The sequence below is a fragment of the Ciconia boyciana genome, chromosome 10, assembly GCF_034638445.1.
Source record: "Ciconia boyciana chromosome 10, ASM3463844v1, whole genome shotgun sequence".
In the NCBI taxonomy this organism is placed as follows: domain Eukaryota; kingdom Metazoa; phylum Chordata; class Aves; order Ciconiiformes; family Ciconiidae; genus Ciconia; species Ciconia boyciana.
Window position 1 is genome coordinate 38795202 of NC_132943.1, and position 18065 is coordinate 38813266.

The 18065-nt window shown below is 43.8% G+C and overlaps 1 protein-coding gene across 3 annotated transcripts in view; it reads left to right on the forward strand.

Moving 5' to 3' along the window:
• The first annotated feature begins 2058 nt into the window (after positions 1-2058).
• Positions 2059-18065, forward strand: part of UNC80 (unc-80 homolog, NALCN channel complex subunit) — a 131877-nt gene continuing 115870 nt past the window's right edge. For all 3 annotated transcript variants that reach the window (XM_072874364.1, XM_072874362.1, XM_072874365.1), the window contains exons 1-7: positions 2059-2150; positions 3445-3493; positions 10164-10320; positions 11157-11455; positions 14095-14218; positions 16048-16121; positions 16573-16712. In XM_072874364.1, coding sequence (XP_072730465.1) covers positions 2059-2150; positions 3445-3493; positions 10164-10320; positions 11157-11455; positions 14095-14218; positions 16048-16121; positions 16573-16712 — 935 coding nt within the window. The remainder of the gene's footprint in view (positions 2151-3444; positions 3494-10163; positions 10321-11156; positions 11456-14094; positions 14219-16047; positions 16122-16572; positions 16713-18065) is intronic.

The window sequence follows — 18065 nt, forward strand, 5'->3', positions numbered from 1 at the left end:
TCACTTCTAACTGTCAAGAGGCATGCTGGCAGGAATTAAAACTCAAATTTGCTTTCCAAACAGGAAGACTTTGTATAAAAAGTCCTGGATCCATTGAGGGGATGTGGAGTAGGGAAACTTCTTTAATACATACCTTGCATTTAGAAGTAATTTGTTTTAACCATCTTCTCTCTGTAGTTAGTTCTCGTAAGATTTTTAGAAATCAAGATCATTTTTTTCCTGTCTGACCTCACTTAATTGAAGGAAAGAAAATAGTATTTAAACTTTCCTGTCTGAGCAAGCTAATTCTGTGAATAAAAAGGCCTTACTTCTCTGCACCAGCAGAGAAAGTTACTGCTTGCAAAAAACCCAACCAAACAAGACAAACCCAACTAGTTTAGCATTTCAGCGCTCAGGTAGATTAGTGATTTTAATGATTTAAAACTTTTTGGTTGTGAACATATTGTTTAGGTTTTACTTAACAGATTACCTTCTAATTAACTGTCTTAATACTCCTTTTGTGCAAGAGGGGGATTTTAGCAAAATGTAGACCACATAGGGTCCTGTTCTCTGTGAGTGGAGATCAAGACCAGCCTAAGTCACTGCAAGGAAGTATGGGGTTGGACACCAGAAAAAACTTTATCCCAAGTGGGAGTAAATGCAGGTTATCGAAGTAGTGGCACTGGGTTTTCAGCAAACCTGTTTCTCAAAGTACCCATAAGGAAGGACATAGGTGATGTCGGTCAGTTCAGCTCCTGTTCTGGGAAGGAATGACCTCAGTGAGCCTTTAAGTGGAAGTAGGAAGATATTAAGTAGGAAGATTGAAAGACAGGAAGCAATATGGCCTTGGCTTGTTGGAGCATCTCTCTTTAAACTTGCAATCTTTTAATATAAGCAATGGAATATCACAATTGTTTTGTGAAAAATTAATAGATAAGAGTGGAGTTGCATTGGCCTTTCATTTTACTCTGTTAATTATTTGTAGTAATACACTATCTTCTGATATCCTTAGGTATGTAAGGGAAGCTGATCTAACAGTGACTGAGAAGTATTTCCAGCAAACCGACTCAAATGTATCTCTGTATTAGTCAAATCAGTCTGGTGTGTAGTTGGAAACCCAAGTAAATCTGCTTTGGCACTCACCATCCCTATCCACCTCTGTTTGTCTCTACTCCTTCTGCCTAAGGAAAGCCCATGGAATAACTACCGCAAACTTCCCCTGCTCCTACCGCCAACCTTCACTTTCAGAGAGGCTTCCCTTCTCTCCCTGCTCTTGAGATAAATCTCCCCGTGCAACAGCCTCACTCCGTGCTGTGTCAGACGCCTCGAGGGCTCCGGCCTTTGTAGATCCACGGAGGGGACCTTGGCCTTAAACTATCAATGAGGTCCCCAGCACCTCGAAAAGCCCTCTTTCAATTCTGCTCCTCTGCGGTGGTGGGGGTGCTTGGCCAGACTCCGCGCCATTTGAACTTGGCCCTGCGGCAGGCGGGTGGCGAGGGCGGGAAGGCGGCGTCTCCTGACCCCGCCGGTTCTCGGCGGCTCCGCGCCTGCCTCTCGCGGCGGGCTGGCGCGCCTTCGAAACTTTCCCGCCGTGCGCGCCGCGCCCGAGGGAGGGAGGGGAGGCAGCAGGGGCCCTGTTGCTCCGGGGCCGGCGGGAGGAGCAGCGCCGCGCCCCTGCCCGGGCGCTGGAAGTTCTGTGGGAGGCCCGGGCCCGGGGGCGGCGGGGCGGGCCGGGGTGGTGCCGCCCCCGCCCCCGCGCCACCCGCCGCCCTCCCCTGTCACCGCCTGCCGGCGCGGCTGGCGGTGCTGGGAGCTGTCCACAGAGGGAGGTGCTGAAGGCAGGGAGGAAGCAGAGGGACGCGGACATCTTCGCTCCCCTAATTTCCTCCCTGCCTTCTGCAGCCATTTTGCACCAGCAAAGCTGAAGGGAGGTGTCAGAGGGGAGGGGAGGGAGGGGGTGGGCTGCAGAGGATGAAGGGAAGAGGGTAAAGAGTTGCGGAGAGCAAAGAGGCAGCCATGGGAGATCCCGGCTGGTACGTCTGCTAAGACTGGCTCACAGCAGCAGCTGTCATCAGCATCATGGTGAAAAGGAAAAGCTCGGAGGGCCAGGAGCAGGAGAGCGGCCGTGGCATCCCTCTGCCAATCCAGACCTTCCTGTGGAGGCAAACCAGGTGAGAGCAGCAAGCCCTGGGTACTTGGGATACAGCTGCAACAGGGCAGTGGAAGTGGGGAGGGGGGGCGGGCCAGCTGCTGCCCAGTGGCGGGGAGGAAGCAGTTACTGCAGCTGCAACACGAAGGCGTGAAACAAGCTGCTCTCTTTGCACTCAATATAGAGCAATCTGTGTGTATCGGGGATGGGGGCAGGACTGGAGGCAGCTTAACCTAGTGGCAGTCCCAGGCAGCTTCTTCATTTGACTTTAAAACATCCAATTATATGTGTGTCTATACACCTCTCCCCTCCTCCCTGTCATCTGTCCCCTCCACCCCCACTTCCACCCCTACTTTTAAGAGGACTCCTGGAGATCTGGTACCAGAAGCAGCATCCCTCGGTGCTGCACCGGCCTTGCAGCTTTGCTTGTATCTGTATTTGCAGCCGTTCTGGAAGTGTAATCTATGCTTTGAGAGGTTAGCATGAAAACAGATATGTCAAAGTCTTACCTTATTTCACTGGATTGGAGAGTACTGATGTATGAGGGGCAGGCTGAATGTATGGCTGGGGCTTTATGTTCCCTGTGAATCCTGTCTTAATAGAATTCTAAACTGAAAACATTGCAGGGGCTGTGGGGGAAGGTTGGAAGGTTTGAAGGTTGTGGCTCTAATTTAAGGCCTCAGTCACAAAATCCCTTTATTCCACAGTTTCAATGTCCTCCAAAAAAACCCCCAAAAAACCTGTAATAAGGTGACCTGATTAATCTTTTAATATTTAACTCTGATCCCATTCTAGAGGGGAATGGCAGTAGAGGGTGGGTGTTCACTACCTACAGGGTACAGGCCTGCATTTCATCATAAGCCTTCCACATCAGCAGCTGTGAAGGAAAATACTTAATACAAAACTGGCAAATGGATCTCTGGCTTAAAATAGAGGCAAGGCAAAGTTCAGTAATATTTAGCATGTTTTAAACAGAATACATTGAAAATCTTTCACTGAGGTAAAATGGCTGAGAACTGTCTGATGGAAGATTTTATCCATGGGGAACAGGACTTTTCTTGAGGGTGGATTAACTACCTCTTGACATATCAGTGTGGGTACTTTTGTCTTCTAGAAAAGGTAACAGCATTTTGTCAGATGTCATCAACAGGTATCTGAACATTGTTTTGAACATTGTTTTGGCCTTATGTCTTTCATTTACATTAAGTTTCTCAGCCTTTTGCCAACCTTCTGACATGAGGAAAATCCTAAAAATAACTAAGCAAAATCCACACTTGAAGTACTGGGTCTCTAACACTTTTTCTCCCTTCCTTCAGTGCATTTTTAAGACCTAAACTGGGGAAACAATATGAAGCTTCCTGTGTGGTATGTACATGTTTCTCTTTTTCAACTCTTACTAGTAATTAACTTTTCATGCAACTTGATCTGACCATGGTGGCTGATCAGCAAGCTTCTCAGCTTGTGCCAGAAGTGGATTTAGTCCATTCAGCTTAATTTTGTACTTTTATCACATGAAGGATTTGAAGCCTTTTCCCATCTAGAGAATTTGGATATCATGTGCATCTCTAGACACAACAAAAAATACATTGATCTGGATATTAGTAATTGAACTAATTAGTAATTAAATAAAGTAAATAATGTTATGGGCAGACTGGGCTATGACAATCTGGGTCTAAATTTGCGGTTCATCATGTGTGTATGTGCTTTCAGATGAGATTGGCGTCGTTTCGGTTTGCGATTACTGGAGAGTTCTTTCAGACTTAAAATATTGAAAATCTAAACATTGCTAACAGGCTTTAAACAATACTTTTACCATTGTGCAAGATGGAAATAACTCCTCTGCTGGATAATAGAGGGAGCATGTCTTAGCAGCATAATTAGAGATGATTATGCAGATACTAATAACTCTTATTTCTAACTGTATTTCTATCTACTGTGTAAAGGGAGGAGAAAGGAGAGGCATGCAGCAAGTTCAAGTAAGATGGGTATCTAGGGAATTTCAGAACTCCTTGAACTGTTGCTGATCTTTGGATGACTTAAAGTACATTAAGCAGTTGCAGCCAAACTTGACAGACTGGAAAAACTTGGTCTGGATGTGTATCTTAATAGTTTAAAGTACTTAGGTCTCTGTGCAGCAATTTTCTGACTTCCTTCTCACAAGATATTAAGCTGGAGAAGCCCTAGCTGCTGCTGACTAATTTCTTCCAAGAAATCCATAAATTTTTCAGGGTTGTTGCTAGATACCAAGTACTGATAGAGGACTGCTGGCTTAGCATGTTAGTGAGTAAAATGTATTGCAATTGTGGCACATGGAGCAAAAAGCATCATCACTGGTTTATACCACTGACAGTTCCTGGTTGTTCAGAAGCTAGAAAATGGAGCTTGTTGCCTTATGTCCTTTACTAGGAGTCTCAGCAGTATGCAGGGGCCATGCCTTGAAGCGCCTATAATCTGAGGCTGGGGCCCCCCCATGAGCTAATGTCTGTTACTGTTGGGTAGGGGGACAGAGCTTCCTTCTGTGTGCGTTCTCCATGATGTACCTGTCTGTCTGAGACTTCCCTGTGCTTCATGCTGTGCTGTTGGCATCAGGTCTTCCTCTGTGTCCCCCAGGCTGATTCTAAATCGCCTTTCTTCTATGAGCGCATATCAGAATTTACTGAGTGTAAAAACAAACAAACAAACAAAAACCCTACAAAAAACCAACCAACCAAACAAAAAACAACTCCAAACCAAACAAAAAACCCAACTGCAAAACAACATAAATCACACACTTCAGCCAAGGGAAAGGGAGCCCTGGCAAAACACATTTCATGAAGATCCAATCCATTTCCACCCCTTGGATGAAGGAGAACTTGATTCTTCTCCAATTCGTAACACAATCATTAAATTATGGTAGAAAGCTTTCAAAGGGGGGGGCTTAGTTTTGAGCAATTGATGGGATACAGCCTGAGCTGCTGTATCTGTCACCTTCTTTTGCTCATCATCATTGGCAGCTCATCCCTGCCAACGCGCAGGAATGTCTGCCCACATCAACACCTTCTGTATTATCCAGTGGGGTAGCAGAGTGCTGCATGCATGGGTGAGACAGCGTTTCTGGAACTTGACAGGTAGTTGGCTTGTCTTCTGAAACATCAAGCTGACTATGTAACACCACTGTATTGACTAGTGTGCTTAAAAATACTGTGCACCTGTTACATGATCTGTCCTTTTAAAATTCTCTGGCCAGAATTGTTCTGGGCATGTCTATCGGCTGTTAACTGTCTGACAATGCATATGACACAAGACTGTGCAGTATTCTATTATTCTTGGCTCTAAACTTGCTGCAGTAGAATTTGCTGCATGTTGTGCATTGAGGAAGCAGATGCTGGAGGCCTAGATTCAGCGAGTACAGCATCTGGTCTGCAAGAGCAGATTGCATTGCTTCTTTGAGCTTCACTTTACACTTTAATACTTGAGGAAAACCTGGCCCTTTCATAGCCTTGTTTTCCTTACCTGAACAATCACGCTGACTTCAGTTGGTCTATGAATAACAGCCTTTAATCTGAAGACACATACTGCGGCCCCTCCCGCATTGTCTTACACTGTCTAAATGCTCTTGTGCCTCAGTATGGATTTAATGTTCTTCCTTCTCCCCATTCTGAAGTTGTTTTGCCCTGACACAATGTAATTCCTAATGTGCATGAGTCAAAGCAGTAAATGGCCTCACAGAAACGTATGCGAGTAACGTATGTGACTTTAGCAATGGTCTCTGCTTTCCACCATGATGCAGCCTGAGCTTTGGAAGAACAGGGCAGTAAGGTTCCCTCCAAGGACAGCAGTCTGGTTCAAGAAGCACTAATAGTTTCTCTGTGTCTCTGACAGGGTCCTTCTGTACATACACTAGGCTAAGCACTGGGCCCTGCTCTCCTAGCTTACTGCCTCCCCCCCACCACCCCAAGTGAGATCCTCTAGGGCTACTTCCTGGAGGAGACCTGCAGCTCATCTGGCACTCCTGAGAGGATGGAACACGGAGGTCCTGAGCTTCCCAGGGTCCTGGCTGTCTAGTGGGCACTAGGGGCCTGGCTGAGCCCTTGCTGCCTTATGCAGTTTGCTGCAGGTACAGCTCCCCTGGGCTTAGAGCAGGGGAAGTTTGTGCAACTTGAGCAAAGCTGTATAGGAAACCCTGGCAAAGCCCAGCCAGAATCTGCTCTGTCCTGTACTGCTTGTCTAGGCTTCCTCAGACAGCTACCTATTCCTACTCCAGCAGCAAAGTAACACACAGGCTGACCCTGGTCACAAGGTATTTGACAGTCCCTTTGGTTCTTGGTGGAGAAGGTAAAAGGAGAACAGCAGCAGTAGGAAGGCAGCCAGACAAGACTGACCACCACTCCCTGTGAAAACAGATGGCATCACCAAGCTAAAAGGAAAAATGCTTGTGTAAGTAGCCCTGAGGGAGCTGAACACACACACACACAGAGCACTGCTGAAAGGGGCTGCCCTTTCTCCAGCCAAGGCGTAACACTGACTTTCCTCACTACCACCTTGGCAGATGTTCTTCATCCTCCTTTGGTATGTGGGGTGTTGCAGGCATGGACAAGCTTGCTGTAAGTAGGTACTGTTTTCTTAGCCAAGCAGCAGCCCTGAGGCTGCAGCTCCAGACATACCCATAGCATGACAATATCTCTCTTCTGACTGACTTACAAGGAGCTTACTGCAGACATTCTCGTTCAGCCTTCTCGTTGAAGCATGTAACTCCTCTCAGCTGTAGCAGCAGTTGCTTAGTTCATGTGGGGTGAAAATTAGGTCTTTTATCTTAATGTCTGTGTATTCTCTGTAGCAGGTCCTGAAAGTTAGCGTAGAGCCATAGCAGACCAAAAGGGAGGCTCTACAGGAGCAAATGCTAAGCCAGGGCCTTGCATCTTGAATGTCTGGTGTAGACAGAAGCTGCTGTGAGCTGGACCTTTATGGAGAACTCCAGGCAAATCCCATGGGAACGCTTGCCCAAAGAACTGCATGTTCTTGTTGGGCTGCTTGTGACAGTTATCAGTGTGGGGACTGATGCCACCTAGGTCCTGTGCTGACAGTACATGCACAGTGGCAACTGTGTACCAGCCAGTGCCCATAGCACACAGGGATGCTCAGTGGTTTCCATATAGTAGCCTTTGTGTTAGCATTTTTCTGGCAACATACAGTACTTCTGTCTCAGATGCTTGTGATCACATGTGCTGTTCTGGAAGCTAATCTTCTGTTGTGGTACAGAAATATATTTAGCTTTCTGCTCAGGCCAGGAAAGAACAGAGGAATCTCGTGGCTAACCATGTAGCTTCTGGTGGCTAATCATGTGGCTCAGAAACCCAAAATGTTGAGGTGAATACAAGCCTTATTTAAAGACATAATTGTAGACTCCTTGGCTTCCTCTTGAGTTTCTGAAGTATGCCGAATGTGGGCCAGAGCTTCCAGAAGGCAGTTGTTGGAGGACTTTGTCCCTGATGCCATCGAAGTACCCATGAATGACACCTTGAATGGAAAGCCAGAGAGCAACAAAGTGTCTTCCATCACGCTTCAGAATAGTGTTGCTGTTCACAGTGATTTTTTTTTCCTCCCCTTGCTCTGTAAACTGAATAGCTTTATCACTGTACTGAAGTGTGAGCTTATGGTTTGGCTTTTCTACTGGAGGTGAGAAGATAATTTCTTTTGATAAGCCTAGGTCAGCACTGGTGCTTGGCAGGCCTTTCAGTGCGCTAATTCAGCTCACTAACCTGGTAGAAACTACTTACCTCTATGCTGAGCTTCATTTTGGCTTGTGTAGAGGCTTGACTTGGCTGAATGAAGGCTTCAGTGAGCCCCAGAGCTGATGCATGAGTAGAGGTGGGAGTGTGTGGCTGGAGCAACAAATAAGGAGTGGCACCCTGTCCCCATTTGACAAAAATAAATAGAATCTCATGTTTTTCACTGGCTCTTTCAGACTTTGTGTTGCTTGTAACCATGCATTAACCCTGCACCTCTTGTCTTGCTTCTGGGGATACTTTGCTGCTTTGTCCCCCCCTTTTGTTAGGTAACCTTGTCTGCGATAGTTGTTCTAGACCTCTGTTGTCTTTATACTAATGTGCTCTCAACTGCTACTGTGGTTCAATGACTTTGTAGTTCCCGAATGGAACAGAATACTCAGATCTTACAACAAGTACTTCGCTCCCCTGCCTGCCAAGGCTTTCCAAGCATTGGCCATCCCTTCATGTTCCCCCATTCCTGAACTGATAGGAATGAATGGCAGGAGACCATTTCCCTTTGTAGACAATGTGGCCCCTAGCAGATCGCTGTAAGAGTGATTTGAGGCATCCTTTCCCTGGTAGACATGTTATTCAATCCTGGTGCTAAGAAATACACATTGCTGACAGCCTAATCCATGGCACGTTATTTCTGACTAATCCCCAGGAAGCCAGTGTTTTTGTCCACATATTACAACTAATGCCCTCCAATTTCAGCCATTGCTCCATAAAGAAAGTCTGTTGAGTTTTCTGACTAGAACCTGGGGTTTCTAGTAGGTGGACAGTGTGACTTTATACACACTTATGTTTGTTGACAGCTCTGATGTTTATTGTCAGTATTTCCTCAGGTTCAATTTGTGTTGCTACAGGCTTAGTCCTCTATAAGCACACTCAGGTCTGAATACCCCCCAAATACATCTGTGTAAATCATACAGTCTACCTCCCCTTCTCTTTGTCTATGCCTGGTGCTACTGGGGAGTTTCTGTCTTAGGTTGTAAGTACAGATAGGTGTGTGCTTCTCTGCCTCCATGCTGGCCAGAGCAGAGCTGTTATGGGGATGCAGTAAAGCCACGATGGTGCAGCGCTTATGCTTGCACCAGGGCATCCTGCCTCTCGATGAAGGAGCTCATGTCTGCCCACACTGGCAGATGTGGCCACAACCGGAGAGAACAGATGTGCACAGCTGCTGGGGTATGCAGAAGAGTGTGCATTACCGCTGGTTAGCATGCCACACCTGGGAGTGGCTGGTCATTTAGGAGAGCTAGGTTACCACTGCTGCCCTTTTTGCTTTTCTTCTTTGTAACTAAGTCTATTCTTATTACCCCCCTAATTTTACAGGAAAAATCGGCATGACTAGTGTTGAAGGAGAAGCTTTATGAATCTGGAGTGAGGGCATTTGAAGCATCCGTTAGGTCATGAATGCCAACAGTTACTTGTCTGCCCAGAGCCTCATAAAATTGGTGAAACAGCTTGTGAACAAATAGGTAGCCAGGAGGCTAAGCTGGTATATGGCAAGGACATGCATTGTCAGTAACGTATTTCTTCGCTTTAGGAACTTCAGTGAAGGCATATAACTGCTTTTGTGACCTATAATGAGATCTTCATATCTGGTCAGAGGAAGAACTTACGGAAATGGTTGGAGCAACTAGCAGTAAGGAACTTCCTTAGGGATTTCAAAGGCAGATAGTCTTATTTTGTGTTGCTTGAGGTGGAAATAATGAACTTGCTGCAGCCATCACCTCTTTTAAGTGTTCACAAAACCATTACATCATGGCTCGACAAAAAATTTTGTACACTGATTATTTTTTGTGGCAGGGTGTGAAAACATTTCCTAAGGCCCATATACCTTTAATGGGCTGCCCTTTATGTTACACTAAACTGAAAGAGCGTGTGTGTGCGAGAAGAATATCCAGCTCTCAGCTCCACAAATATAGGCTTCATTGGCTCCTGTGACTTCCAACAGGATTACTGGCATGCCAGATTAATACCCAGCACAACTGTAAGTCTGGCTTGTCGGCACTTACTAACATACACATGATACTTGCTTTATTTTTTTTTTATTACAGGAAATATATTGAGTGGCCCATTCCTTTCTTAGCCAAGTAGGTCCATATGTCTGGTGAGCTGTAGCTACAGTCTGTGTCTTTCAGGAAAAATATTCTAAGGTGTACTTTAGTTATATAGTGAAAACTTACAGATTACAGGTTTTTAAAAGAGAACGTTGTATGTATGAGAAGGTATGTGCGGAAATAGATATACAGTGTCTTTTTTTCCTTTGTTCTTACTTTCAGTCTTTTGAAAGAGTTTTAGTAGAGAACAAGCTGCATGGCCTTTCTCCAGCTCTCTCTGAAGCCATCCAGAGCATTTCTCGCTGGGAACTTGTCCAAGCTGCGCTCCCACATGTGCTGCACTGCACCGCAACATTGCTCTCCAACCGAAACAAGCTAGGTTAGTGCTCATGTGAGTTTGTTTTTCCATTACTGAAGTTATCAGTCAAAATATGACAGATTGATGCTCAGGGTGCCAACATATTCTAAATCCTAGAATCCCAGTTAGTTCATTCTGTGGATTGCCTTTCTTGATCTGTTCTCATTTATAGCAGGGTAAACTGTGAGAGCTTCCCCAGGGAAGTTAATGGTCTGATGAGCTGAAGAATCTAAGTAGTTCAATAATATTTTGCTAGTCATTTCCCAGAGATAATAGAACTAGCTTTAGCAAAAGCCTTACCACCCAGCAGGCATGGGTTCCTTGAAGGAATACATATTTCTTTCAAGGCATGGTGCAGTGCCCAATTGCAGAAGGTACTTTTAATATCTTCAGTTCTTTTTTTTCCCCTTCTTTTTATTCAGGCTAATGCATTTGATTCTCAGCAGATAAGTCAATCAGATAATAAGGATAGGACCAGGTCTAAATCTAACTTACTTTACTAGTCTTTTCCTGATTTGAGCAGGAATTTGCTTCATGAGGTATGCCATTCAATAGAGTCAAACAGACAAGGCTGTCAAGCTGTCATCTTTTAGGAGCACTCTATGTCCATGCATTCAGTTGCCCTGACACTGACATTTCAGGGACTGAACTGCAAATGCTGTGAATTAAATGGAAACTTGTGAATTAAGAGGTTTCAAACATAATGGAACAGAATGCTGATACTTTTAATGGCAGAATTTTAATTTTCAAATGCTTATCATGACGTTGATTGCCCAGTTTCCTGTGCGGCTCTGAAAGTCTCAACAGTACCATTAATGAAAACCCTGTGAGATACTGTGATGCATTTTTCCATCTAGGACATCAGGATAAGCTTGGAGTAGCTGAAACAAAGCTTCTTCACACTCTTCACTGGATGCTGCTGGAGGCCCCTCAGGACTGCAGCAATGACCGATTTGGAGGAGACAGAGGCTCTAGCTGGGGAGGGAGCAGTAGCGCCTTCATCCACCAGGCTGAAAACCAGGGATCACCAGGACATCCCCGGCCTAGCACCATGAATGACGAGGAGGAGAATAACAGAAGGAAGTTCTTCCAGAACTCCATGGCCACAGTGGAGCTCTTTGTGTTCCTTTTTGCTCCCCTTGTCCACAGGATTAAAGTAAGTGGAACACCGGTGGGGTTCTTGTGTGGAGGCACCTCTAAGCAGGAAAAGAACGATTCTGCCTTTGTGATTGTTAATTAATTCAGCCTACAGTGCACACTGGGTGACCACTGGAAATGGTTTAACAAGCTGGCAGAATACCACTGCCATCAGGAAGAAATACTTCCAGTGACATGAACAATCACCACAGCATCAGGCAGACACAAAGGGAAATCAATCTGAAGTGAGCCATTTTCAGCCCTCGGGAATGTCAAAGGTCTGCGGCCCTTGTGAAGTCTTTGGGACCCTGGAACCTGCAGAAAGGATTGTGAGCTTTAGCTTGCTCCAGTGATTCTCAGCCATTGCTCAGAAGGGCCTTGCTAGCTTCTGGGGGATTCCCCCACAGGGCTGCCACTGGTATTTGTTGTTGTCATTACTAATCATCTTGATGCTAATTACCAGGAATGTGTGATAGTGGTATAAGCATGGCAGTGGCAAAGGCAATTGAGCATTCCTTTGTTCCAAAGTTGGAAGCAGGCTGCAGGCTTCCTGTCTACCGGGTCCCTCTGTTGGTTTTATGCTGAGTGCATCAGCTGTGCAGAGTGGTGTGATGAGGAGACATTTTCTGCATGCTCTGACTCCTGCCTCTTGTCTTTAGCCTCTCTGGAGGGCTGCCACTTAGCCCTTAGCGCAGCTAGGCCTTGGAAGAGAAACTGGCTCTGGAGAGTAGGTGCTTGGAAAAGCTCTATAAAGTCATGAAGTGATGGAGGCTGTTATCTGTTCTAATTCAGCCTTGTATGCTGCAACAGTTGAAGAAGATAAGAAAGTACAGGAGATAAAGGGTAACCTTTTGGTTAAGGCAGGTGAAAGCAGGTCTGGAGAGCTAGATTCTTTCCCTACTTCTGCTACTGAGTTCCTGTACAGTATTGCTCAATTTATTTAGCCCAAATTTTTCATACTTGTTACTAGTTCCACATTTTCTCTGTAAGCTACTGGGACATGACAGGAAGAAATGCTGAATTCTTCCCAGTGCTACACACACAAATGTGGGCTGCCCTTTGAATAAATGAAACGAAACTGGAGGTAGACCCTGGCTATTAGAGATTAGGTTTCCATTTTTTTCATATTAATCTTTCTGGGATGTAGTTTCCCATTTACAAGATGGGGTTAATAACAATATCTCAGGTTTACCTTGAAAATCTCTGAGATCTCTGAGATACTGTAGTGATGAACATTGTAAAGCCCATGAAAACATGCATGTTTCTGTCATCAAAGCAAAGCTCAAAAAAGGTGAGGTAAATGAGGCATGTAACTGGCTCACTAAGTCAGCATTGTCCCTTCTGTGTTTCAAAGAGGTAGAGGTCTCTGGGGAAGGATACTATCTGATCAGATAACCAAAGTAATGCATGTGCTCAAGGAAGATGATACATGTTGGCACAAGCAGACCTAAATGATGGAATCCCTAACTTCTGAGAGGATTTGTGTATTTAGCAATGTGTTTTTAAATGAGGTTTTTGGGGCGTGAGGGGGATGCGTGTAATCCTGTAACTTAACAACTGTAGATAAAAGTGTTGGCATGTCACCAAAAGCTAGCAGTGCAAAGTAAAAATGCAACACGTTACTGCTATCACTTCCAAAAGCCTCGCAAGGTGCTCCTTAATAAAAATAGTAATTAAATACAAGCTTAGTTTATAACAAGGCTTGTGAGCTCATTATGATGAGATGGTACTACTGAAGAGTAGGGAATAGAAGGGCTGGAGAGCTACAAGCAGTCAGCTCCTGCCATTTCTTGAGCTCTGTCTGCATCATCAATTTCAACCGCTGAGGCATGTGGAGCTATGTCAACAGGAGACAGTGGTGCAGCTATAATTATGCTGCCAAAACTGCTATTACCATGTTTGTTTGCCTTATGGGGATAGCTGGTCTATACCAACGTCAGTGCTTCCTAATGTAGATCTGACCTTAGGTCAAGTAAGTGCATACTCGCACCTTGATCCTGCTAAGATTTACTTCTGTACTAATTTACATGATTTCAGCTACCTGCATATGTAAAACAGTGATGGCACAAGTGTAAATAGTACCAATGTCTCTGTATTGACATAGCTCAGGTACTAACAGTGCTAATAATAATAACATTATTGTATACTGCTATTTCATAGTAATTTGTTACATTTCATGTTTCCCGATTTCTAAGTAATATTTTAATATTTAGTATTCTTATTCTTTTGGGGCAAGAAGTTCAAGTCTCAGAATGTAAATCCTAAGGCAGAGATTGAATAGTAAATATTAAGTGGTTACATATGGTCAGAAGGGATGCTTTCTGACACAGGAATGGCCTTTTCTTTTATAGCTTAATGTCCTGGAAAAAATGGGGTTCACTAACTAGTATAGAAATTTCATTTGGAAAAAGCCTCTTGTATATTTTTGTATTGAGATTTCCCTATTATTTTTTAATAGCTATACTTGAAATGTATTAATGTCTGCTGAGTAGTGTCAGTGGCCCTTGAGTTAGCATATACTGACCTATACATGAACTGCACATGGTATCGCTCATTTCTTGTAAGATCTGTGCATCAGAGAAATGACAGTCCTTTTAGACTGGAAACAACGTTCTGTTGTGTGAGCTTGAGTGATACAACCTCTGTTTGTCTTTCTAGGAGTCTGACCTGACATTTCGGTTGGCTAGTGGCCTTGTTATTTGGCAGCCTATGTGGGAACACAGGCAGCCTGAAGTTTCTGCCTTCAACGCCCTTGTAAAACCAATCAGGAACATCGTTACAGGTCTGTGACTTTGCTGTGGTAATGTAGCTCCTGAGAGCTGGGAAACCTTTCCTTTGTTTGCCTGATGCTGCCTTACGTTCTGTAGCCATCATATTTGAAGGAATATGTTAATCCTGCAGGAACTAGTCAAACCTTTGAGAGTAGTTTAAGGTTGTTTCCCCTCAGAGTCAACTGACATTTGCATAATAATTAAATAGGAGATGAGAGAGAGATCACAAATAGGAAATTAGAAACTCTTCAGTAGAGTTATGATTTCCTGTCAGCCTCATATCTCTGTTTCACCATATCTTCCTTAGTTGCTAAGAAGGGCAAAGGCAGTATCTAGCAGCAGCCTGACATGGGTGGGGAAGGCTTTCCCAGACTGGCATGGGACAAAAACTAACAGTGAAGAGCACACAGTTGGCAGAGTATGTTCTCCTCCTATCTGAAATTTTAATTTCACCATGTTATGAAATTAAACAAAGTAGTTTCAAGAGGCTCCAAAGAAGGCTTAGGTTGTGAATTCGCTTTTGCATACTGGAAGGGGTTGCTCCTCCTTTGTACTGCAGCCATAATGAGACTGGAGTTGGGTGCTTAGGCTTCCCAGCCTTTGTGTCTGGCCTCGTTCTAAAAAAATCTTTTTTACTTTTATGTTTTTAGACAGTAGTTTTGCATAATTCCTACAAGGTAGTGAATTGAAAGTGTGCTGGGTATATTGCTGTAGTATTGCTTGCTGGTTCTCAAAAGCATGGAACTTTAATTTCACAGTAGTGGAAATGTAGTTCGCTAAATCAGATTTTTCTGATGACAAGTCATTTTGGGTGTCATATTTTGTCCTGAAGGCTTTGTAGGCCTCTGGGACAGTCCAGAATTGAAAAGATTCAAGTCTTCCAAATGATTTAAAACCATCTTTGATATCTAGCTCTTCCTACCTCTGCCTCAACTTCTGGAATTAAAAAATAGGATTTTAGCCCTGGAACTAGCAAAAGGAATTAGTCCTAAGTTTTCTTTGACTATTGGAATTTTTTCCATAGGTCTGGAGTGTGGTCAGAAAATCCCTAAAGAATAACTGCAGGAGTAAAGTCTGAAATGAAAATACTCTGTTATGTTTTGAAAATGTTTTCAGCAGAACGGAAATAGAAATTGGAATGAGGTTCTTTATATCAAGGAATATTCTGCTATCTTAGGATTGCTGTCTCAAATTGGGACAAAAAAGTTAAATTTACTTAAATTTTCCTTCAAACAACAAATTAAAAAATTCTACTGAAGAAGCTTTGCAATGTTTTGTTTGGAGTCAGTCTGATACTAAGTCACATCTGAATAGCTTGTGATGTGACAGGATTTCAAGAATTGTCATCCTAGTCTTTGTGATGCCCTTGTTCTTCTACAGTATCGCTGATCAAACTTTCTGTATGACATTTGTGTGTTTCCTGTGATGAAGGCATTTGTCAAATTGGAAATCACAATACATTCTGAGAGATGTAACCTAGAAAAGGAGCTGAATATATGTGAAAATAGGAGGAGGAAGAGCTCCGAAATAAAAGGCACTAGTATGCACAGGAAAACACAATTTGATGCCAAATGGATTTAGGATAAAATTTATATTCAAATTTAATTGTAAAGAAATAGTGATTTTCAGTAGACAATGTTGTTGACAAAACAATTGAAAGAATTATGCAAAAATTAAAACAGTCCTCCTTTCTTTTTATGTCTGTGGCTAATGCCTAGGAAGTCTGCAGCAGAAAGATGCTGCTTTGGGTTTGTTTTTGTTTTCTGGTTTATCCTTTCAGTGGTACATTTTAGTATTAGAGGTGATTCCTGAAATGACCTCCTTTTACTTCTTTTCTCAGCTAAGAGAAGTTCTCCCACCAACAATCAGAGCGTGACTTGTGAATCCCCTAATCTGGACAGTGGACATACCGAGGTAAATTCTATGCTAAGGTTAGACAAGCTTGAATAAGGAGCTGAGGGAGGGGGGAAATTAATATTGAAATAGTACTTGCAGTTACCACCCTAAAGTATTCCATCTCCAGAAATTACAGTTCTTCACAGTTCTTCCGAAGGCTCCCAACCTTGTCTGCAGTGGAACCAAAGGGTATTGAGTGTAGTTGTCAGGATCTCCTTGGCCTTTTCCTATCTTATAGGATGGAAGCCTGATCTTACTTATTTTCTTGGGCAAGAGCCATGTCTTACGCTTTGCCTGTACACTGCCTAGTACTGAGAAGCCCCAGGCTTGATCAGTTTCTCCATGGTATTATCATGGTGTTATGGTATAAGTAATAGTCATGTCTAAGCACAAATTGGAGTAAGAAAACTAATATGGGAGAGATAAATATGTTTATATACCTATTTCCTTTTATTAAAACTATCCAAAGGGACTACAGGTGGTCTGTGAGACAACCCAGCCAGATTCTATACCTCCAAAGGCCACTGTTTCAGCATGTCATCGTGGAAATTCCTTGGATGGAAGCGTATCCTCCCAAACCTCTCAGGAGAGAAGTACCGCACATCCCAGGTACAAACCCCTTCAGCAGGCTTGTGTGACTCAATGGTGGAGGTCACAGAAGTCCTTTATCTTGAATCTGGTGTTGCCTGTACACGCCAAGGGTGCTGGATGTTTATCTCAAACTCTTAATTCAACAAACCCCAGTTCTGGGTGATGAACAAGGTGGTGACACTTGATATTCAATGCCACTTTCATTGGAGAAATCTCTAGCTGGCCTGTTGGGACAGTTTCTTTGGTCTTTTTTAATATGTTGGTTTCTTATCATTAAAGACACTAACAAATAACCTGCAGGTTCAACCCTCCTTACCTAGATTCGGCCTGAGGCAGCCGGTATCTTTTCTGGCTTCCTTCTGATGCAATTTTCTTTGCCTTTAGCAAAGAATTTTTGTGAGCCTCTCTCCCTTGCCTTCATTATGCCTTCTCTGCATCCTGCTGCTTAGCTTGCTTTAGACTACTGGCCCAAAGGAACAGCCTAACAAAGAAGCGCAGCCATGCAAACATCCTCCCAGCTTGCCCTGTGGAGCTCAGGCCATGGTTTTCCAGCATGGCACTGATAAATTAACTTCTTTTAATCTGGATTTGGGCAGGTAAAGATAGAACCAGATTTTCAGTAGTGCTGGACACTCAGTAGTGCCATAAAGTAAATGAAAGTGATGAGTGTTTTCATGGGGTGGAGAGGGAGGGAAGCCTAGCTATATTTTTAGGTCTCTATGGATTTAGGAGTGTCACTTAAACTCCTCCTGAAAATTTTGGTGCTGTTGCTTATCTCTTTTGGGAAATGTCATATCCAAAACACCGCAGTGTTTTAAGAAATTGCTTCATTACAGAGACAGAAGAAATGTGGGATGAAGTGGGTTTCTGGATATAATCTAGGAAGGGCTCTGATTTGTCAAAAAGGGGGTTGATGCACCCTTTCACTGGTGGAAAGGGCAAAGCTATTCTCTAGGGTTCTGATCCCATCAGGAGGCTTTCCTCAGGATTTTGTATCAAGCCTGCTGTCAGTTCTGGGTCTTTATTTAATTGGTATTAATGTGAGCCAGTAAAACTGAAGTTGGGGACAGAACTGCCTTTCTGTGTGTGAACACTACTGCTCAGAGTGCACAGCCATAAAAAAATAAGCAGCCTTTTAAGAAGACAGCATCAGGTGCTCAATTTGTCAAGCTGGGTCTGGTGGTTGCTATGGGGATGAAGCTTCAGACAGGCTTTGAAGAGAGCATCATTATGTCTCCTCATTTGCAGGACTCATTGATCAGTTAAAACTGTACAGGGAGCTTTGGTTGCCAAGCAACAGACAACTGGGGAACAAATGTTGTTTACTCTCCGTACCAACAGCCGCAGTATTCCTTTGTCCTTGGGCCGGCG